The 24256-nt window shown below is 34.5% G+C and overlaps 1 protein-coding gene across 2 annotated transcripts in view; it reads left to right on the forward strand.

Moving 5' to 3' along the window:
- The window catches only part of LOC125681339 (high affinity cGMP-specific 3',5'-cyclic phosphodiesterase 9A-like), a 38351-nt gene extending 22834 nt beyond the window's left edge, over nucleotides 1–15517 (forward strand). Inside the window, exons 7-13 of one of the 2 annotated variants that reach the window (XM_048921376.2) lie at nucleotides 3800–3895; nucleotides 6538–6660; nucleotides 9725–9885; nucleotides 10047–10149; nucleotides 11419–11523; nucleotides 13665–13811; nucleotides 13980–15517. In XM_048921376.2, coding sequence (XP_048777333.2) covers nucleotides 3800–3895; nucleotides 6538–6660; nucleotides 9725–9885; nucleotides 10047–10149; nucleotides 11419–11523; nucleotides 13665–13811; nucleotides 13980–14123 — 879 coding nt within the window. In that variant the 3' untranslated portion in view covers nucleotides 14124–15517. Of the gene's footprint in view, nucleotides 1–3799; nucleotides 3896–6537; nucleotides 6661–9724; nucleotides 9886–10046; nucleotides 10150–11418; nucleotides 12211–12305; nucleotides 13315–13664; nucleotides 13812–13979 lie in introns of those variants that run through there. The other variant, XR_008801977.1, reaches the window with a different exon arrangement.
- The last annotated feature ends 8739 nt before the right edge of the window (nucleotides 15518–24256 follow it).

The raw sequence follows: 24256 nt of genomic DNA on the forward strand, positions 1-24256 counted from the left end.
TCACCATACAGGTGAGTCTCCTTTAATTTCCTGATCCTCCATCACCAAGTTGCATGTACGTGGATATCACGCGAGATGTGTAAAGCAAATATTCATTTACTGAAAATACAATGTAAAATACAGAACATCACTGATTGCGTTCAGATCAGTGTGCCATGTTGCATAATTGGAATAAGTCAACAACTGGTCAAGTGTATACACTACTTATATCTTGACAAACAGTTTGCTGATTAGCATCCATTCCATGTCATCGCGAATTTTACAGCTTTCTAAATTGGCTAGAGTGTTTAATGAGCCCTTGATATGGAAAGCGGTAAGGAAGATATTGTAACTATATGCTTATAACAAAATGTCTCTTATTGTTATAAATCACCGATATGTTGATCCAAAATTATTCATTCAGGTGAGAACCGTGGAATTATCGATATGAAGTTTCACCTTATTGCAAGTCTTATCCTTGAAGGATCACAGAGTTAAATAGACAACAAACAGTTCTAGATAGTTGATGTGTGGATAATTGGAAATGTTTCTCTGGTCCACAACCCTCCAGACTATATATATCATTTAAGACCCCCCACCTCCCCCACTCCAACTAACAGTAAAAGAAGCATCAGTGAACATATGGTCAATTCCATGGAGCCTAAGTTTCCATACCGCCACTTCAAATCATGGATAGAATTATCCTGATGTGCACATAAAAACATAAACCTTTTCTTTATTCAATTTCAAGATGCTTGCAGTATTAACAATCATAGAGGACATGCAAGGAGAAAAGAATTGAGCATGCCTAGCAACTCCAAAACCACTCACTTCCACAAAATATATTGTGTATCTTAAAATTTTGAATTGAGTTTTTCTATCATTTTGTTTTGAATGTTAATTGACACAAAGGTTTGTCTCCAGGTTTTATGTTTGAGTAATCAAATAAATCCCTGATTTCAGAAGCCCAAACAGGGTTTGATTTTTTCTTTTCGCTTACTGAAGTCAACAGTGATAGTTGTATGCTATGTGTATATACTGTCGTCACACCATGTGTTTTGTCAGACTTCTGAGTGTCATGTAAGTATCTATTAAAAGGACGTAATAAAAAAGCCCTTGTCATATATTCTTATGATCTTTTCCACCACAGTGATTTATGGCTGCAGTAAAACAAGCTTACTGTGCAGGTATCATTTTTCATTGAAATACCTATTTATGTTGTTTTTGTGCATTAAAGAGTTGGTTTTTTATATGCCCATCTGTTGATGGGAGTATTATGGAACAGTGATGTCTGTATGTCCATCCATTTGAGGTTTTCTCTTTCTATTTTCATTTCTCTGACACATATCAAGCTTCTTTGTGGGTCTAGATCATGTTGCAATTTTGATTCCTTTTGGTTTCTCTTGCATGAGTTTTGCCACTACATACAGTGAAACTTCTCTAAACCGGCCGGCTCTCGGACCAGAAAAAATGGCCGGTTTAGAGGGATGGCCGGTATACCGAGAATTTAGCAATTATAGACATTTTATCTCAATATTCACAAAGTAGATACTGTTCACTTTGATCTGGTGATCTATGATCAATTATCGGTGGAGATAAAATTAGTCCGCTTGTATCTAAAGATAATTATGAATTACAAGAAATATTCTCGCTGAAATCATCTAATTTTAAACTGAAAATCTATAACAGGATACATAAAGAAAACACAGAGGCCTATTATTGGAATCCCTCTTACCTATAAAAACTCTGTTTACATTCATCGCTTATGTCATTAACAATTTTGCTTAGACGTTTTTAAAAAGTACAGTAGTAAATATGAAATTGTAATTTGAATATTTCTTTGGAATTTTAAGTCTATGGAAACCAAGAAAATTAATCTATCTTTTAATAATTATCATTAACAGTCATGGGTTTGTTCTTTATTAACTACCACTGATATCCATACGAAAGTATGGTGAAACAATATGGCGTTTGATACGGTATTCATTCAATAATTTCATAACTGTTTTTTTACATTTTGTACAGAATTTGGAAGGGTCTCTTGGATTAGCTAAGGGTCAATTAACACGCTTGACAGCACAGATAAACAATAGAAATTGAAGAGGCCACTAGTGATTTTCACACCTCCGATGGATAATTTCATACCTGGCCAGTGGGTCAGTCAATTTGCACACCTGGACGATCTTAATTAACCTTTGGCCAAGATTTTCTAGTCTTCAAAAAGTGGCCGGTATGTTAAGGGTAAATTACACATGTTTGTTAACAAATGTACTTTAAAAAGTGGCCGATGTCCGGTTTTCAGGGGTGGCCGGTTTTGTAAGACTTTCTTTGTAAGGAAATGTTAAGATTTCTGCCGGGACTTTGAAAATCGGCCGATATTCAGGGAGAACCGGTATTCTGAGGGGCCGGTTTGGAGAAGTTTCACTGTATTTGAAAATTTAATATTACATGTATATGGAGCATACACGGCTTGTATGTATTACTCCTCCATCAGTTTTCAAATGAATATTGAAGTTGTGCATATGGCAAATATTTTCTTAAATTTTTGAGAAAATAGATACAAATGTATTGAACTTTATCAGTTTTTAGGAAATATTACAAAGTGAGCTCAAAGTTTGTTCATCTAAATCCTCTCACTGTTTTGAAGCTGATGACTTTGTACAGACAGACAAGAAAAAATAAAACTAAAAATGATGTGCATATTTCAAGGATTTTGATTCCCAACGAATTCCTGATTTTCTTTGATATTTTGTAAAAATTGCAAATTGGGAGAAATATTTCACACACAGAGCTCTTGGCATGTTTAGTAATAAATGTCATATAAAACAAATTCAAGTTTGTGACGAACATATTATGTACCATTTCCAGTACTCTGGGTCTTTTAAAAGAATATGGAATAGTTTTCCACAGTTTTGACTAATCGGTGAAGTTTTATGCCCATGGAAATTGATGAAACCATACTACATATTATGTATGAAAAACTCCTATGACCACGAACATCGAAATTCTTTTGACTGCATGAAATTCTACGTTTCAGGAAGTTTGTTACATGTAGATTTTGTTTCCACAACATGTTGGTTGAAAAATAGGGACATTGATTTTTAGATGCATTGCCTTTATCATTTTGTTCTTCAAACGTGAATCATAGTGCATTTATTTGGAAATTAGAAGAGATCTTTGACCTTGATCTCCTTCCAATGGTTTCAAGGTCACTCGTAAAATTTTAACAATGAATCATATTTTTTTCTGTGTTTGTATGTGTTATAATACATTATTGTATTTCTGTTAAAATGTTTTTTACATAAAATTTAGGAAGTAAATTTCTTAATCTGAAAATTTTAATTAACATACAGCAAAGCTATACCCTGGAGTATGAAATGTGCTGTACACTGCTTTGATTTCCTGTAATTTGATTGGTTGATGATTTCTCCAATAATGATTATTAGACAGGGAAAAAAGTATTCAACATCTGGTATGATAAAATGCCTATCCAATGGCTACAAGTGGGATAGCTCTTTCACCATAACCTTGACTGGAATTACTCATGTTGCAGTTTTGATGAATAATGCTAATGTTACTGGGTTTTCCTAAAAAAAATTCTCAAGTTTAATATCCTTTGAAATTCCTAGCTGTGAAAGTTCCTAGCACAGTCCCAGTGTACTTAAAAAAAAAGAATGGAGTGTAATTAGTTATGTCCAGTGTTGTTATTTTCACCTATGCAGGGAATGAAAATAACTTTTTGATTAGTGAGAATTCATTATAACATGTTCACTCTAACCATGTTTTTCTTTTTAATGATCCACATTTTTTATTTTTGCAGATGAATGTTTTGCATCAGTGGCTCTATGAGATATACAAGAACTATAATCAAGTGCCTTTTCACAATTTCAAACACTGTTTCATGGTAGCCCAAATGGTAAGCAGTATATTGTGCATAATATATTTACTATGTCTTCAACCACCAGACAGATAATCAAAGAAAATTAATGAAGTTAGTTAAGTAAACAGGGGTCAAATGATAATTAGGGCCCTGCCATAAGAAGTGCCCAATAGTAATCTTTCTGTCCATCCGTCTGTCCATCTGTTAAATTTCCTTTAAAAGATTTTCATAAATTTTATACCTGATACTTGGATTAGGCTGAGGAAGACCCGGTCCTTAAAATTTTTTCAGATTTATCAGGTCATCACAGAGTTATGGGACTTAAAATTGTTTAATATTAATACTATTATAGTACTTCCTATTACACATGATAACATGGGAGTACTTGTAAAGATTTTCTTAGAATTAAAGGTAATGTTCATTAGAGGAAGACCCCATTCGATTTTTAGATTTATGGGCTTTGTCATGGATTTATGGGACTTGAATTTTTAAAATGATATTTATAAGATAATTGCACTTTTCATTGCACACAATAGCTTAATTTCCTTGGGAATAAGATTTTTTTCTGTCCATCCATCTGTTCATCAAGCACCATTGTGGAGCCCTTTCTGACCTGTCAGTTTTCTAGTTAGTTGTCTTGGAGTCACATGTGTATTTCTTGTGACAAGACCTTCCTTTTGGTATGAAATTTTTCTACCTTGTTTAATGTCCCTCATGAAAATTTTTCTCTCATATGGAGACATCACCATTGCCGGTGAAGGACTGCAAAATTTAAGCCTTTGCTCGGCACTTATGGCCTTGGAGCAAGGAGGGATCTTTATCATGCCACACCTGCCGTGGCACGGGACCTCGGTTTTTGTGGTCTCATCCAAAGGACCGTCCTATTTAGTCGCCTCTTATGACAAGCATGGGGTACTGAGGACCAATTATAACCCAGATCTCCATGGAACTCATGACCTTGAAGTTTGACCAACTTTTGAAAAAACTTTAACCTAGGTATCACTTTGAATGGTTAGTGAAAAGGTTTTATATTTCACATGTGAATTCCATGTAACAAGACCTTTCATTGGATACTATACTTTCAACTTCATGACCTTGCAGTTTGACCTAGTTTTGAAGAACTTTTTCATATTTTACATTTATACTCTTTGTAACAAGACCTCTCTTTCGGTACCAAAAGTTTTGACCTCATGACCTTTATCTTGTTATACCCCCCGAACGAAGTTCGGGGGGGGGGGGGTATATATAGAAATCACTCTGTCTGGCTGTGCAGATTTGTGTCCGGGCCATAACTTCTTTGTTCTTTGACTTAGGCATACCATATTTGGCACACAGGTGGATCACCATGAGACAATGTGTCAAGAACCTTCATGACCTCTATATGATCTTGACCTCAAGGTCAAAATTAAAGGTTTTTTACAATGGATTTGTGTCCGGGCCATAACTTCTTTGTTCTTTGACATAGGCATACCATATTTGACACATGAGTGTATCACCATGAGACGATGTGTCATGTACCTTCATGACCTCCATATGACCTTGACCTCAAGGTCAAAATTAAAGGTTTTTACAATGGATTCGTGTCAGGGCCATGGCTTCTTTGTTCTTTGACATAGGCATACCATATTTGACACATGAGTGTATTACCATGAGACGATGTGCCGGGTACCTTCATGACCTCTATATGACCTTGAACTTTGACCTCAAGGTCAAAATTGATTGTAGGGTTTTGACATAGTCATACCATAAGACATGGGTGTATCACCATGAGACTATGTGTCATGTACATTCATGACCTCTTTATGACCTTGACCTTTGTTCTCAAGGTCAAAATTATAGGATTGTGCCATGGATTTGTGTTCGGACTATATCTTCCATTTTCTTCTACAAAGGCATACCATATTTTTACACTCAGGAAAGAGGTAATTTATACCTATTAACAACACCCTTTGGGAGATTGGGGTAAGCGGGGTGTATTCTTAGTGAGCATTGCTCACAGTACCTCTTGTTTAACCTACTTTTGGATAACTTTAACGTAGGCCATAACTTTTGAATGGTTAGAGATAGGGTTTTCATATTTCATATGTATTCCTTGTGACAAGACCTTTTGTTTGTCCTTGTGACAAGACCTTTTGTTTGGTACCAGGATTATTTTGCTGCTGTACAGGGGCATCAGTGTTTCACAACACATCTTGTTAAAGTAATGGTCTTGTGGACGTATCTAATCAGATGAAATGTGAATGCAGGCTTCTTCATCCAATCAACTTTGGCAATTTGTGTATTTCTAGACTGGAGGGAGAGTCACAATCTGATTATTTTGCTAGTAGTACATCTATATATGAATTATTGATAATTCTGAAATTCCCTGAGCGATCTTGTCTGTGTATAATCTTTCAGCAAAGTATGAAAATTTTTGTGATATAAAAATCCATACCACTCCTCTGCTTACTCTTCAAAGAGACAGAATTATACTCTGTTATCATTATAGGTTCATCAATTATTTTAGGAAAATTATAATCTTTTGTATCATACAAATTAAATGATCATATTTCTTCATAATTATATCAAGTTTACAAATTGTGAAACTTTTTTGATTTGTGTACATTGAAATGCATTGATATGTATATTTTAGTTATGTTGAATCCTATAGTTTGCAGTGACTGGTTTTAACTTTGCAGATGTATGGTTTGACCTGGCTTATTGACCTCCGATCGGTGCTAGATGATGTTGATATTTTTATACTCCTCACCTCTGCAATATGTCACGATTTGGACCATCCAGGGTACAATAATGCATATCAAGTAAGCTAAAGAAAAGTCATGTGAGGTCATTTTACATTTCGGTGTGTACTGTGTTATGGTTGTTAGTAATGCCATATGCTCTAAAGAGTATGTATCTGGGGGTACACTTAATCAAGTGCAAAGATGTGCACCACCTACACCCTGTACTGGGTGTGTGTTGGTAAATGCACCGAAAAATTCAATATGGCTGATAAATGGTTTGGGCAGAAAATTTGCAGATTTTTCTCTCCGTAATTTGTTAGCAGTTATTGTAGAGTATATAAGCGGATAATTCCAGTTAATTGTACATGTATGTAGTCATTTACAAGAATTTAAAATATACTTTTATGAATAAAGGAAAATGATTGATATTTCATACAAGCATCAAAATCAACCTGGCATAAAAAATCAGCAATATTTTGGAGGAGGATTTGGTATTTTTCAGATGCATGTAGGCATTTATAAATGCATATTGAAATACAGTTTTGTAAAAGAATACATGGATATTAAATTCTAATTTTATACAAATATATACATGTATGAATATATATAGATATATACTAGTAAAAAAAAATTTGTACTTTATTTGCACTAAAATCGTTAACAAAAAACATAAAACAAGAGATTGTCTCCAAAGGATTTCCTCAGCTACAGTTGAGGATTCAATGTCCATATTGATTATACACCACACCAAACTGCTCCTGATTATAAGGTATAATCCGACAAGACTGGAAATGGTGTAGACAATTCAAGCATGCCCTAAAGTTTATTTGGTTCTGAACTACATTCCCAGATTGTTTTTTTTTTTTTTTTTGTCATCCAATAAAACCTCTTTAATTACTTTCATCTAGGTCTTACACTCTACCTATAAACAAAGATGGCCACCCAAGTATTTTTTGCAAGTTTGGGTAGCTGTTTTCAATGTTTTGACTTGTCGTATGATAAAACAATTACCGGTATTGACATTTTCTCGATCATGATGATGATTAGCTACCCTTGAAGTACAATATTCACCTCACAGACTCTGATTTTATTTCTAAGGTAGTGAAATCATTGTATTGACATAAAAAATTTCAATAATTATACCCCCCGCAACAAGTTGTGGGGGGGTATACTGGAATCGGGTTGTCCGTCTGTAGACGCAATGGTTTCCGGACTCTAAAGCATTATCCTTTCCACCTACTGTCACCATATCATACATATGGACTACCCATGGGATGAAGATGTTCCCTATCGATTTTGGGGTCAAAAGGTCAAAGGTCAAGCGCACTGGACATCGAAGTAGCAATATGGTTTCCGGGCTCTAAAGCGTTATCCTTTCCACCTACAGTCACCATATCATACATATGGACTACCCATGGGATGAAGATGTTCCCTATTGATTTTGGGGTCAAAAGGTCAAAGGTCAAGTGCACTGGACATCGAAGTAGCAATGTGGTTTCCGGGCTCTAAAGCGTTATCCTTTCCACCTACAGTCACCATATCATACATATGGACTACCCATGGGATGAAGATGTTCCCTATTGATTTTGGGGTCAAAAGGTCAAAGGTCACGCGCACTGGACATCGAAGTAGCAATATGGTTCGGTTTGTCATGCCATTTGTTTTTTACACTCAGAAAAGAGGTAGTTTATACCTATTACCAACACCCCTTTGGGAGATTGGGGTAAGCGGGGGGTATTCTTAGTGAGCATTGCTCACAGTACCTCTTGTACAAAGTTTCAAGTCTATCGTATAAGCCATATACATGTAGGAGGAGAAGTATTCACAAGCTAGTTTCAACTCCTATCATCTTAGATCCACTATAACTTTTAGGAAAATAATTGGATCCTCACATGCCAACAATATGCACATATACAAATGGCAATGAAGCATTGTACAAAGTTTCAAGTCTATCTGATAAGCCATACAGGAGGAGAAGCATTCACAAGATTTGTGACAGACTGATGGACAGAAAGTACAAAAACAAAATGTCTCTGTCCTGGATTAGGGAATGAATAAATGTTTATTCGGTAAATACATTGAATACACACAAATATACATACATAAAAACCAAGCACAAGCCATTGGAGCTTTAATGGGATAACCCATGAAAGCTTGAAAACTCCAATAGGGTCCTTTGATGCACTGATGTTGATGCTACGTGGTCATTATGTGGGAGGAAAGCAGAGTACCCAGAGGAAACCCACATGTCTGAGCGGGTGGCCACTGTACCCTCACACACACAACCACCATACCCCTCTAACACTGTTGATCGCACATGTCTGAGCGGGTGGCCACTGTACCCTCACACACACAACCACCATATCCCTCTAACACGGTTGATCGTGGGAATCGAACTCGGGGTCACAGCGGTGGGAAGTGCTACCCAAACACCCAGTACTACCCAGAGACATAAAAATAAGAAAAACAGCATTTCAGTGTAAAATTGTACAATTCTTGATAATTTTTTGGTCAATCCAGGCTATTGATGACCCAGCCATAACTCTAGAACCTTTTGACATAAAGACTTGAATGTTTGAACACCCATCAATGAGATAAAGCTGAGAGTTGCAATGTATAACAGTTTTTGACCTTGACGCATTTCTTTAAGGTCAAAGTATGAAAATACCAAAAGGCAGTCAAATGATTAAAAAATGTGTTCATTTTCAAATTAAATAATTTGCTAACTTTTAAACATCAAGAATTGTAAATCATTATTTTAACAGAAACCCTTCCATGGTCCTATTGACCAAACAATGTTAAACTAACACGTGACGTATTCAGATAAAATTAGCACTTACTTTTAAAGCAGTGACTTCACTAATCCCAGTGGCAGATTTAGAGCACTCCAACCCTTTTTGCCACAAATTGTGTGTAGAACTCCAGATTTTGCATTCAAAATGGCTAAATATTTTGACAGTTGGCTAATGCTTGACTTTAACAACTTTAATCATGACAAAATTTGCAATATGGCTACCTCTAAATGGATGTGTGCAAGCCTGAGAACCATAATCTTTAATTTTATTTGGCCTTATGAGAACTAGTATTATCTTTACTCAGCTTGTTCAGTATTTTGAATTCATGTGTCAATTTTTTTTAATAGATAAATGCTAAGACGGAGCTGGCTCTACGATACAATGATATTTCTCCCTTGGAGAATCACCACTGCTCTGTAGCTTTTGAGATCCTCCAGAAAAGTCATTGTAATATTCTACGCAACGTCTCCAAAGAAGAATATAAACGGATACGAGAGGGAATGATCCGGTAAAATTGTCTTAAATTTCCATTGGGGAATTCATATAGTAATTTCAAAGACTAAGATTTGTGCTTTGTAAATTTTTCCATTTGTCTCATAAAAAACATATTTATAAAGAAAATATGATTTTTTATGAATCAGATTTTTTATTAAATTTTTCTTCTTTCAGGTGTATTTTGGCAACAGATATGGCCAAGCATAATGAAATACTCAATAATTTTAAATCGGTGATAAAAAGCTTTGATTTTAAGAATCAGGAACACAAGTCTTTGGTAAGTGCACATATCATATTAAGTAGGACATTTGAGATCAGAATATTAAAATTTTCCAAATATATTGAGTCATACTAATCTTACAGGGAAAAAAACCCCATAGGATCATTTAATTTTCCTCTGTCAATCTAGCTGATGATGATACTCATGAAGGTAGCAGACATTTCAAATGAAGCCCGGCCATTAGGAGTTGCTGAGCCTTGGCTGGATTGTTTGCTTTCAGAATTTTTTAATCAGGTTGGCGGAAGCACCAGTTCTGTGTTGTGTATTGATAGCGCTTATTCCTGTAACTATTTTTTCTTCATGTTCAACTAAGAATCAGATATGAATTGTAAAATACAGAAAAGTGAATTTTGGAATCAAAATCCATAATTCCTGTAACCATTGTGTTATTTTGACATAGAAAATGTAAAGTAGGTAATACTAGTATATAATGGATTTTAGTGTAAAGGTTAACATATATATATATTGTAGCTATATATTATAGTTTACAAAGGAAATTACTTCACCATATGTATCACAATATTCTGATTCTTAGCACAACAGATTTGATGTAGTTTTATTTTGTATTTACTATATTTTGTTTTTGCAAATTGCAACTCTGTTTGGGGTTTATGATACAATTTTAAAGCAGTGTTCAGTATCTAATATTACAGCATAAGCTTACACATGATGGTAACCAATCGATCTTTACTATAACTGTTGAAAGCTGTACATGCACCATGGCTGTATGAAACACTGTTCAACATGTTGTATATATACTTTGTTTTAATTCACTAGAATCCCTCATTTATTATTTTTTATATATTTTAATTAAAAGAACATTCACATGATGAATTCATTATAAAAACCACTTTTAATATCGAATTAACAGTTTATTTTTGTAAGAGTCAATGACATGTTACTCTGTTAAAGCTAACTAACCTATGGACATGTGGATGCAGCTGTGGAGAAATACTGTATTTGTGTGAATAGAATACCTATATCTTAAATTGTCTCACCTTGTTTGTGTATTCTATTTATGCCTAGCTGTATTTTCCTCAGAATCACTAACTGACAGTATAATATACATGTAGTATGTGAGTATTGCTGTAGTATTTGTACTTCACACTCGGTGTCAATTTGTGTCCTTCAAATTTCTGCACATCTTTTAAGTTTTAGCTTTCCATTTCCAATGGCGTAAATGCCTTTATGTATTCCCTTTAAACCAGTCTCTTTAGTTTCATCTGAAGGTTTTTCTTTTATGTTTTACCTACTTTCCTTTCCCAGCTTCTGATGATTTTGTTAAAAGTGGCAGACATTTCAAATGAATGCCGACCCATGGATGTAGCTGAGCCATGGCTTGAGTGTCTTCTTCAAGAGTTTTTCAATCAGGTATATCTTAAGTCGAGTCATGCGAGTGTCAGACAACTAGGTATATCATATTTTAAGTAGAGTCATGCGAGTGTCAGACAAATGAAATGGATGTAAAATAATAAGTAGCCATTCAATGAAAAAATGATTATCTGATTGTTCTTCACTTATTGTACCACCATCTGATTAACATACAACTAGTTTTAAAATTATTTCTTTTTTTCTTATTTTTCCTTGTTCTGTGTTGTTTTATTTCTTTTACCACTACCCTGCATACATAAGTATCCACCGTGTTATTTTCAAAGTTTCTAAAGAAAACTTATAATATAAAAATCTCCTGAATTTTGGGATACATGCACTTTCTTTTATAAAGAGAGATAACCTTTAACATGCTTCATTTATTAAAATATTAAAAGGGGGGGGGGATTTTCTTAGTAAAAGTACTATTGTTACAAAGAAATACCTGCTAAATCACCGTGATTTGATAAGTGATACATTGCTTAATAAAAAAAAAATAAGATAATTGTTATTAAACAAGGAAAATTTTTAATCGGGGAAAGTTTGATGAAAATGAAAACTTTATGATATGAATACAAGTAGAAAAGCCATCAATTGGAAAAGATGAAGCATCTCTTGCTAGCAGATAGGGTCCCTTGCAATCAGCTGCTGCTACTAGAAATAGATAGCCTGGAGATTTGGAGCTACATAGTAAGTTGTCAGTTTACTAATAAACTTCATCAGTTTGCTTCAAACTTCTTAAAAATGAACCCTCAAAATTAATGAATTTTCATTTCTTTTTTCAGAAAGATGATATGAAAAGCATTAGAAAGTGCCAGACAACCCATACAGATACCAGAGCATCCCAGGATGACAACAGTCTGAGAGGACAAAGTGCTAATCACACATTCTCTACAAAACAGAAGAGAGACTGTTCCACAATGAAGGGTTGAGTGGATAAAGTATGGGTTCCAGGCTTCAAACACTAATGTTAAAACATGACTTAAATATATCTCGCAGCAGCTCGTTGGAGAAAAAGATTACAAATTGCGTTAGCACATGTAAATATGAACTGGCACGACTGGTAGAGTCGGCTTGTGAAGTGAGATGATTCTTGCCGTCACTGGCGTCTCTACGCTGATTTCCAGCGGCTCACAAACTCTTTTGTGTATTCTTGCACTGACAGCAAATAAATCCTGTGCATAAAGATCATCATTTTTGAACAACGTATTAAGTTTTGAAGACATAGCATACTCTGGACTGATGAGCCAAGATTTACTCTTCTTTCAAAATGATGGCCTTGTGTTTGTGAAGAGAAGAGCTCATGAAGCTTACAGAAACAATTGTATTGTACCTACAGTACAATTTCGTGGTGGTGGTGTAGTTGTTTGGGGTGTGATGTCTTACAGGGGAACAACATTTCTTACTCCAATAGGGCAACCTCAATAAGGATGGCGATCTAGGCATTCTCAATAACTTTGTGGGACTCCCTCAGCACATCTTCTTGGATAGGGCAATAAATGTTTTCCAAGATGATGGTGTCCCATGTCACAGAGCAAATGCTGGAATGACCACAACAAAGCCCATATTTAAATCCAACAGAAAATGGAGAGACATATGTGAGATGCTCTGCAAGAGATGTTGGCGAACGAATTGAGTCGGATTCCAGTCAGGTGTGAACAACTCATTGGAAGCATGCAAAACTTCTATGGGCTGGAGGAGGATATACCCATAGTATTGACATGAAATGAAAAATTCCAATTACACATTATACTTTATTTTCATAACTATGCCATAATAAACATGAAATATTTATTTTGTTGTTATTTCATTTGTTACATTTGAAATATTAAAATATTTAAAATTAACTTGAAGTATGTAAATGACTGAGAACAGAAATTCAGAAGTAGCGCTTTTCTAGCAGTGGATATTTATTTATGGAGGGCGTAGTGTAGATATTGTGTTAAATGTTGTGAAATGAACTTTTATAGGCATTTGTTATATCGATGATATTTATTTCCTGTTTTACCCTTATTTAATAAAGATTTCCAGAATAAACCTTTATATTTTAAAGATCGTTCTCATAACCTTAATATGATTTCCATAAATAGTATTTTTCATACAGGCAGAGCATGTTTGCATTGTGCTTGTTAAATGTTTTGTAGAGTGACGTGGAAAAACTGGAAGGATTACCTGTGGCCCCATTCATGGACAGAGAGAAAGTGACCAAATCATCGTCACAAATAGGATTTATCAAATTCGCATTGCTGCCCTTATTTGAGGCTCTGAGGGAGCTTTTCCCTGTAATTGAGGTGAGTTCGGATTTCTTTTATGCCTCAAAGGTTGGGGTGGGTAGGGGGTGGGCATTTTGTTTTTGTCCTGTGTTTGTATGAAAAGGACATTTTCTTGATTGACTATTACTATTTCATGAATTAGAAATATCTACATGTATATATAGGACCACTATTTATCTTTTGTAGAAAGACATTATTGAACCTGTGAGGGCAGCCCTTGAATACTACACCGACATGCAGAAGGCATTAGAAGAAGAGAAAAGGAAAGGAAGAGAGGCTGTCAAACAGAGAATGGATAAAGAAGTCATCAAGAGCAAGATACAGACATGATAGAAGTCTTGTGAACAAGGGTAGTTTATAGAAATAGCCAAAGATACAGGCGTGATGGAGGGCTTGTGAACAAGGGTAGTTAATAGAAACAGCCAAATCTGTTGTATTCCTAGAAAGATTAAGAAAATTCTAAATTTTTAAAAATATTTTATACTCATGAAATACCTCACTTTTGAAGTTGGTAATCAACAGCTGTAAATGTTTTTGGTTGGGTTTTTTTTTTTTTGCAGTCTGAATTTTAGTCGTATATGTTTGATGCTTTTGAAACTGTTGTATTTTTCATTGAGTAAATTGGTTAGAATACAAGTATATTGCACTGGATTTAAGAAATGCATGAGACTTGGGATTTGAAGTAATTTATAGTTAATTATGGATTACATAAATTCCTGATATGGAGAAGAAAAATTATGATTGTAAATTTTAGCAAATTCTTAATAGTTCTGAAAAAGGAAACAATCATATTTGTTTCTTTATATTGAACATATACATGTATATGTTGATATTGTTGTTGAAATGCTTTAACAATTACTGATTTTTTTACATGCTCCAAAATATTCTTCCAATGTGTTCAAAGATTGTTTTCTGTTTTACTATTTTTTAGTCTGTCTGCTAATTAATGTTTATATATATATATATACATATATATATACATTGTATATATTCAGGAAATTCTTTTGAACTCAAGAACTGCAATATGTGTTTTGGCAAGATTTGATCTTGACATGAACACCAAATTGATAGCAATTTTATTGTATGTCAAGGAATAGATCTTTCTTCTTTTGTACATCAGTTTATTTTTTGCAATTTTGAAATCATTGAATCGTGAGAAGAATTTTTTTTTTTAAGAATTCCGAATTCATACATTTTGCAAAATGAATCTGAATCTCAAGTTGGTTAATTCATTGGCATATTCACTTGTTTTCATATTCTTGCTTCTCTGCATGTATTTAAATTGGTTTTCTTCATTTCCTGTGATTTGTTAATATCAGGTGTGTTGGTAGAAAGGGGATTAAATTTGAATTTTTATTTACTTTTGAAAAGTGCATTTTAGATATGACTCTTATTTCTCTGATAGACATTTGTAGAAAGAAAACATTTCAATTGTTATATTCTATTGTAGGGCACAATTTTATTATTAGAATGACCAAAATACATGTACATGTATTTTTATACAAGTACATGTATACTGTACATTAAATAACTGTGTTCTCTCTATATCACCAGATTTTTGTGTAGAACTGGAAACTGGAGAAAACATAGGTAGCATGAATGTGATATCTGGCAATTTAGTTGTGTTTCACACATTTATACCTTAGATTTTATATTATTTATACTTAATTATCCGGTAATAGCATATTTTGTTTTTCTTTGAATAAAGTATTTGTTTATTGTTATGCTGTGTTCTTGTAACTAATCACTATTCCTCTGGGTAAAAAATGCACTAGTCTCATGCTGAAAAGATACATGTATATGTACATCTTAAATATTTGTAGATAATCGATTCAAGAACAGAAATGGCTGGGTTGATTTAAAATATGTTATCTATCATAGAGATAGCAGTACAAAACATACTGGAAAAATTACATTAAATGTAGAATTTAAAAAAAACAACCAGAAGCACTTTTAGAATGTCACAATAATGTACAGTGTATATCTTCAATGTTTTTATAACATTTATAATGTGCAAGGTCTGAAAAATGTGAAGTAAAAGCTGTGAGAGGAGTTGGTTACATGAAGTAGGTACCATGCTTAAAAATTGACAAAGTTCAACTACATCATGTACATGTTAATTTTTCAAAGAATGTCTAATCACTTCCAAAAAGACATGCACATCTTCAATGACTCCATAACAGCTGTACAAGGTCTGAAGGATGACAAATAAATACTGTAAGAGGAGTTGATTTTAAAAATAGGTACCGTCTAGTCAAGACATGCTTAAAAAATGATCAATTTCAATTACATGTAAATTTTTCGAAAAATGTCTGATCACTTTCAAAAAGGCACAATGTATCCATAACAACTGTACGAAGTTTGAGGAACGTCAGGTCAGAGGTTTGACACAAAGTAGGTAGATCTACCCTATTATAGGGACGCCCGCCCGCCATTCACCATTTTATAAGCCATTTTCACACTTAGTTACTGTTTGAAAATAGGTCGTATGATCCACCCAAAAACTACTTTCGTCATATGTTGCAGCCTTGACTTACCGTCCGTTAAAAAATTTTTTAAACACGGGTAGTTGTTGTTTATTAGTCAAAAGCAAATTAGACAGTAGGGTTGCAAAGTAAAATGGTCAATCAAATGTTTATAAATTCTACATTTTGAGGAAGAGTTTATTTCAGAAAGTATTGTTTGTTTACAATTACCGTATCAAAAATACGTTGCTTAGCAACTGCAAAAATGTATTGTGGCTTCAAAGTACATTGATTTAATCAATCCAACTTTTGACAAAATACCTTTAACATTTACTACCCAATTTTACAGTTTTGTTTACTACTCATTTCATCACAAATATAGTCATAACATGATTTCAAGATACAATTTTTTGTTGATAAAAGCTTTAACCAATATTTTAAAACTCGTAATTATCTCACACATTGCAATGGTAATATACCCAATTCACTCTAAATCATTACATTAGGAGTAGCACTTTTCACACCCAGTATGCTTTTACAAAAATTCATGTGAACTTTTTCGATACCAGGAGCTGAATGAGCACCCCGCACTTCACATCCATAATTTGTAATGCTTCCTACATATGTATCAAATAAGAATATAAGTGTTGTGAAATTCAAGCTCATATTAGAACATCTTTTTAGTGAAAAAAAGGTAACTGGTAGTGGCCTCCTATAGGACGTACATCGATTATCAACTCGGTATCTTCCAACACTTTCTGAAAACTGACTTTTGGTCATCATGTTTCTTGTCCTTGGTGTAACTATGGACGGACGCCCATTTTCCATACCAGAATCACGAAATTCTAATCCTCTGGTCCTTGAGTCGAGTGAAACACATTGCGATTCTGTTGGATGTTGGACTTCCAATTCTCTCATCTCGGCCTTGTTATCTCTTTCGCTAGCCTCGTGGCATCCTGATCAGCTTCTATCATACTACAAACTAACATCTCTAATGATAAATAATTCACGAACTTCAAATCTCCAATGTCTTTAAAATACCAAAATACCACCAACTATGTAAACGTGTGTCCAGCCGAGCGGTACTATTGGCACGTTACCGGATACACTCGGGATTTGGGACACTATCGAGTTAAACTTCTTTAAAAAAAAATTAATAGTCTGCTACGTGACAAGTTACCAAAGTACATAATCAATATATTTACAATCAAAGACCCATAATTTACTTAATACATTTACTATTACTATGATTGGAAAGATAATCAAGACAGCACAAATTTACAAATGAACCTTTCAGTTCCTATCTTTGTGCCTCTGTCCCTGGACACTTGGTCCCCTTGCCAGTGACATTTAACCCTACTGTTACAACTACTGGTCTGGGTTACTGGCTTTACCCACAAGGCCTCTAGCCAATTAGTTTACCAGCTCACTCTGACGACAGTGTACACAGATTGCGCTGTCGCATTCATCTCGATCTGGATCAAGAGTATTGTTCAGCACTGACCACTGCAGTTTATATAGAGTTGAAGGAGTATTCATTCATATAGAAAACCGGGTTAGAACATAGTTTGGTCTATTTCCAACTATTAGGGTTTTAGGATGAGATTACATAAACTATTTGAATTTATCAGAAACCAGATTCACTACAGTCTTAATCATGAAAAGGTGAAGATTACGAACAGTGATCAATTCATATAAGGAGTTGGGCGAACACGGACCACTGGATATACCATTGCCTAGGAGGAGTAAACATTCCCCGTCACACTCGTCGTGAGCCCTATATCTTAATCAGGCAAAAGGAGCAATCGGTAGTCAAAATCAGTATGTAAAGAACCACTTAACAATTGGTATGAAACACATTAGACAGCATTTGACCCAATGACAGGTATTCATTTGAAAGATTTCTACTTTAATTTTGCTGATATCACATGTATTTTAAAAAGAAGTACATTTAGGAAAAGCAGAAAGGGATGTACCAAAATTTTGCAATCTCAGATTTCTTATTCCAGGGCGGATCCAAAATAGTCATATAGTGTTTATATAATATATACATGTATATACATGTAGTCTTTCATCAGTATGGGCAGTTTTGGGGGGATTTGTGTTTTATAAAAGAACTGTTTTACTCATCTTGTCTTATACTACTGCTGAATATGGAATTAGATCATTATAACCACCACAGAATTTGCGAAATGCTGACTTTAAACAAGACGGTCAAAACCTTGTTTGCCAGCGGCCTGTCTTTGTCTAAAAATTGATCATACGCAGAAAACGCTCTCGCGTATCGAAATAGTTGAGAGACATAAACATTATATGCAAGTAATAATGGAATATTGCTACATAAATATGGGAAGTCATCTCGTTTGTCATAAAGTTGCGTTGTTAGTTTGTTGTTGACATCTACATAATGTATGTTCAAAATGAAACAAATATGGAAGACTGGTATCTTTTATTTTGAGTTCACTGAGATATATTGATATATTAATGAAAATGAGTATTGCTAATAGACAAAGCGTCGTTGATATATCTACATGTAAATGTCAAATGAAAGGCAAGACATTTTTTTCTTCACGAGTAAAATCTTTTGAATAAACTGTCTCATAAGAATACAAAAACAGGTAAGCTAATAATGGAGCACAATTCGTGCCCATGGTGTTGGAATACCTGATCACTAAAGACTACGAAAATATTATCAACGAGTAACTCCATAGTACTTTTGTGTTGAACCAGAATGATGTTTTTAACAAAGCAAAATTTTTGGATGACTGAGCACAAGATATGAATATTTCCATGTTCCATTTTTATCAAAGAAATAACTGTGTGTGGTGTCAAGAAGCTAGTCATTAGTTTATCGCGAAGAGTGATCGTGTAAAATGTTGAAAAGTTTTATTGCTATTGATTTGGAAAAAGTCTTATGGAGTTTTATTTAGAATCCACATTTGATTTACACCACTTCTCGTATATGTTGGGAAACAATACGTTTGAAGTCTCAGTTAATATTTTGGTGAGTAGCAAAGATATAGGATTGGTAGAACATTTATTGCATCCAGCATGTATTCAAACACACTCCTGTTGCCAAGTACAAGCTTCTAATGCCCATACATTGCATGTAAAATGTGTTGGCTCAGACAAAGATTTCTTTTATTGTTTTTTTTATCAGTGACTTTGGCCAGATATTGGTTCTCGGTGATAACACATTTTTTATTAATCAATGGCCTACCTGTTACAAGGTTTTAACTAAAACACAAAGTAAAATGGGGTTTTTGTTGTTTAAAAAAATATTATCTTATTTATCTTCTTTTTTGCCTGTCTTGGGGTCGTTTTGAAAATTTTCATTCACACCACAGATTTTAACCGATGCATGGCGCCAAGGCCCATGGGACTAGGTTTCTCTGTAGTGTCAACATCGACACCAATAATATCTACGACAAATATTGAGCGTTTGGCGAAAGAGCAGTCTCTAGCTATTTTTTTCTTCACTATTTAGGTTTGACACGGCCAACAAACGAGTTGGTCTCATGACCCATGACCTCCCGGTAACGAATCAAAGGCTCTCACAACTGAGCTACCGCGGCTGGTTAAAGAAGATGGGATGGATAGAAAATGAGCGAACAGATATTCAAGAAAAAAAATTCAATTTTGAAAATGAATGAGGACCTTGTTGATGAACTGCGACGCTTTACGCCAGCATAATCCATGGGGAGCGTTTGCTTCACGTAAAGTATACTGACATGAAGCCTTGCTGTTCATATTCTCATGTACATGTATTTACAAAGTTACATTTTACTTTCATTTTCATATATGAAATATTCATAGCCGTTAAAATAGTCGTTCTATATTCATCAAGATTCATACGCATTCTTCACATTCTGTGTTTGCTCAACTCTCTATTTTGTATTGCTTATAGGAGTTATGAGATTAATCACTGTTCGTTATCTTCACTTTTCATTCATGAGGTTGGTTGCTTGATTGTACGTGTATATTATTTAACTACCGTTCGGGAATTTTTCGCTCATATGGAGACGTTACCATTGCCGGTGAAGGGCTGCAAATTTTAGGCCTATGCTCGGTGCTTACGGATTTTGAGCAGGGAGGGATCTTTTGCATGCTAAACTTGCTGTGACACGGGACTTCTGTTTTTACGGTCTCATCCGAAGGACCGCCCCTTTCAGTCGCCTCATATGACAAGTAAGGGGTACTGAGGACCTATTTATTCTAACCCTGAAATGATTATCTTTCAGTTGGTGGAGATATCGATGGTAAAAGCATTGAAAATGTAATTAGATGTTCCACCAAGCCTCTATCTTTGCTCCTCACAAAAACTATTAACAACTAAAAGGGAGAAACTTCAAACGTACTGTGCGACTACATATGCCAGAAGTGGTGTAAATCAAATGTGGATTTTAAAAGATTCTAAAGAACTTTTAGTAAACTTGAAATCGCAAAACTTTTTTCAAATCAACAACATTAAAACGTATGACTTTTCAACACTTTACACGACCATTCCCACGATAAATTTAAGACTAGATTTTTTGACATCATAGACAGTTGCTTCTTCAACAAAAATGGAAAACGCAAATATTTTTATCTAGTGATCAGTCATCCAAAAAATTACTTTGTTAATCGCCACTCTGATTCCACTCACATTTACTCTGAAGTTGCAATAAAAAAATGTATGCTGGAGTTCCTCATTGACAATATCTTCGTGGTCTTTGGTGATCAGGTCTTCCAACAGTCTGTTGGAATCCCCATGGGCTCGAATTGTGCTCCTTTGTTAGCTGACCTGTTTTTATATTCCTATGAAAAATAATTTATTCAAAAACTTGTACATGAGAAGACAAAATTTCTTGCTGTGGCCTTCAATTCGACATTTAGATATATCGACCACGTATTATCTACATGTATTAACAATAATAATTTTCATTCATATGTCGATTCCATATATCCCAGTGAACTCGAAATAAAAGACACCACATAGACGTCCACTTCTGCTCCATACTTAGATTGATTGAATATTGTTTAACGTCCCTCTCGAGAACATTTCACTCATATGGAGTCGTCACTACTGCCGGTGAAGGACTGCAAAATTTAGGCCTATGCTCGGCGCTTACGGCCTTTGAGCAAGGATGGATCTTTATTGTGCCACACCTGCTGTGACACGGGACCTTGGTTTTTCCAATCTCATCCGAAGGACCGCCCCCATTTAGTCGCCTTTTACGACAAGCAGGGGGTACTGAGGACCCATTCTAACCCGGATCACCACGGGACCCATACTTAGATATGCTATTGAAAGTAGATATTAACGGCAAACAAACAATTGAACTTTATGACAAACGGGATGATTTCAGCTTATAATTTATGTAGCAATATTCCATTATCACCTGCATATGGTGTTTATATCTTTCAACTGGTTCGATACGCAAGAGCTTGTTCTGCGTATGCTCAGTTATTAAATCGAAGCAGGATACTGACAAAGAAGTTGAAGGTGCAGTGGGTCAAGCATTCTCATTTAAAGTCAGAATTTCGCAAACTTCTATGGTCGTTATAACGATCTAGTTTGCCAATACAACCTATCATTGGGTCAATTGCTGTTTGACGTGTTTCATATCGATTAATAGACCGTTCTGGACACACTGATTTTGACTACAGATAACTCCGTTTACCTTATCAAGATATAGGGCTCACGATGGATGTGACCGGTCGACAGGGGATTCTTACTCCTCCTAGGCACCTGATCCCACCTCTGGTGTGTCCGGGGGTCCGTGTTTGCCCAACTATCTATTTTGCATTGCTTATAGGAGTTATGAGATTGATCACTATTCGTTATCTTCACCTTTCATGTGAATGGTGTTGATTTATATGATCATTCTTTGTTTGTTGGGGGTTAGATTGCACACCTAATTTGTGTGCTATATATATAAGACAAAGTAGAAACATTTTACCACATGATAGATGTAGTCACGCCGAAATCACTACCTAGGAAGCATAAATCTCGTATTTTGGTAGAGGCCTCCAAGCTCATTATGAATATGCATGTACAATGCAGTTTATGTGCTATAGCTAGACGTTCAGAAGTAAAGACGACCCACATAGCCCTGCCCACGAGTCTGGACTAGCAGGACCACAATTTTAGTAGAAGTCTCTGTGCTCATTATCACTATTTATTCAGTTTATTTCTTTGATGTTCGAGATTTAACAACAAAATAACGACATTCTAAAAGTGCTGTAGATCACTTTTACTTCACGAAGCTATACTTGTGGATGCAACGAGGTATATATCTACGGGACATAACTTTTTTTTTTTTTTTTAGAATTTTTAAAATAAAATTTTCAGGTACACACAACATTTATTCACATAATGACAGTCAGGGTTTTAACATCATGCCCTTACAAACCCACCTGACTAGGGGGTATAGGGTATTTTATCTACCATTTACTCACACATCCACTCTAATAGACATTCATTCAAAGATAGAAGAAAAGGAAGAGGATTAGAAAAGAATGAAATTACTCTGGCTTATCATAAGTACACTATACAAAATAATATTAATCTAATAGGTTGTCACAAACTAAAGGTTTTAAATGTATTTCAAATGTACTGTTATGACATTGATAATAACTTCCGAGGATACATAGGCTAATGTATTTAATTACATATTATGTATATATTCTGGATGATCTAAAATCTATAAATCTTTTAATTTATGAAATGTATTCCATTTCATCTCAAAAACATCTACATAATCATTTTCGCATGCTAACCGCCTTTCTACTTTGTACACATTTGTCCAAGTGGTAACTTTATTTAACAAAGGCGGATTGCCTCTACATTTGCAATAATACACAAAAATCTTTAAATAATAATTAATCAAATTGATCATTTCATTTTCTGAGCCACCCAGTTAAAAGTTTTTTTTATCAACATTTACTGGAGAGAAAAAATCCCTAAACTATGACTGCACATTCTTGAAAAATAAAACAACATTTTCACAGTCATACAAAACATTGCTCTATTGCTTTTGTAATGCAATATTTTCTTTATTTTTAACAAAAATAAATTTGTGACTAAAATTTTATGATTTATACGATATTGTAGCCACTGTAATTTTGTATCCTTTGTAATAGTAAAAACATTTTTATTAATTGTATTCAACTCTTCTTGAGATATGTCAAATTGTATATCCCACTTCTTTTGACCTGTAGGTTTTTCATCACTATAATTAAAAATTTGGTACAGTTTTTTATTGTTTCTTTTAAAATATATGAAAGGGGTTATATGTAGAGGAATAGTAGGTTCTTGAACTTTTATGAACTGGTTTATTCCATTAACTCTAATTATTGCTTTCTTCAATGTTTGTCGTAAACCAAAAATTGAGATTTCACTTTATACATTTCCATGAATTGATTATAATTCATGATATCTCCATTCTCATCTAACAATGAATTAACTGTATATACATTATTTTCACACCATTCTTTCAGATATAAAGTTTTTCTTTGTTTTCATTGTACCATAAAATACTGTTAACCATAAGTTCAGAAGACTTTTGTTTCTCAAAAAGAAAAATTAACCATTTCCAGGATTTAATTACATTCCTCCAAAACAATACCGACAGAAATATCACAGGACATGTACAAACATTCCTATCACACAGATTATACCGACAGAAATATCACAGGACATGTACAAACATTCCCATCACACAGATTATACCAACAGAAATATCACAGGACATGTACAAACATTCCTATCACACAGATTATACCGACAGAAATATCACAGGACATGTACAAACATTCCTATCACACAGATTATACCGACAGAAATATCACAGGACATGTACAAACATTCCCATCACACAGATTATACAGAATACCGACAGAAATATCACAGAACATGTACAAACATTCCTATCACACAGATTATACCGACAGAAATATCACAGGACATGTACAAACATTCCTATCACACAGATTATACCGACAGAAATATCACAG

This window comes from Ostrea edulis, chromosome 1 (assembly GCF_947568905.1).
Source record: "Ostrea edulis chromosome 1, xbOstEdul1.1, whole genome shotgun sequence".
Classification (NCBI taxonomy): Eukaryota; Metazoa; Mollusca; class Bivalvia; order Ostreida; family Ostreidae; genus Ostrea; species Ostrea edulis.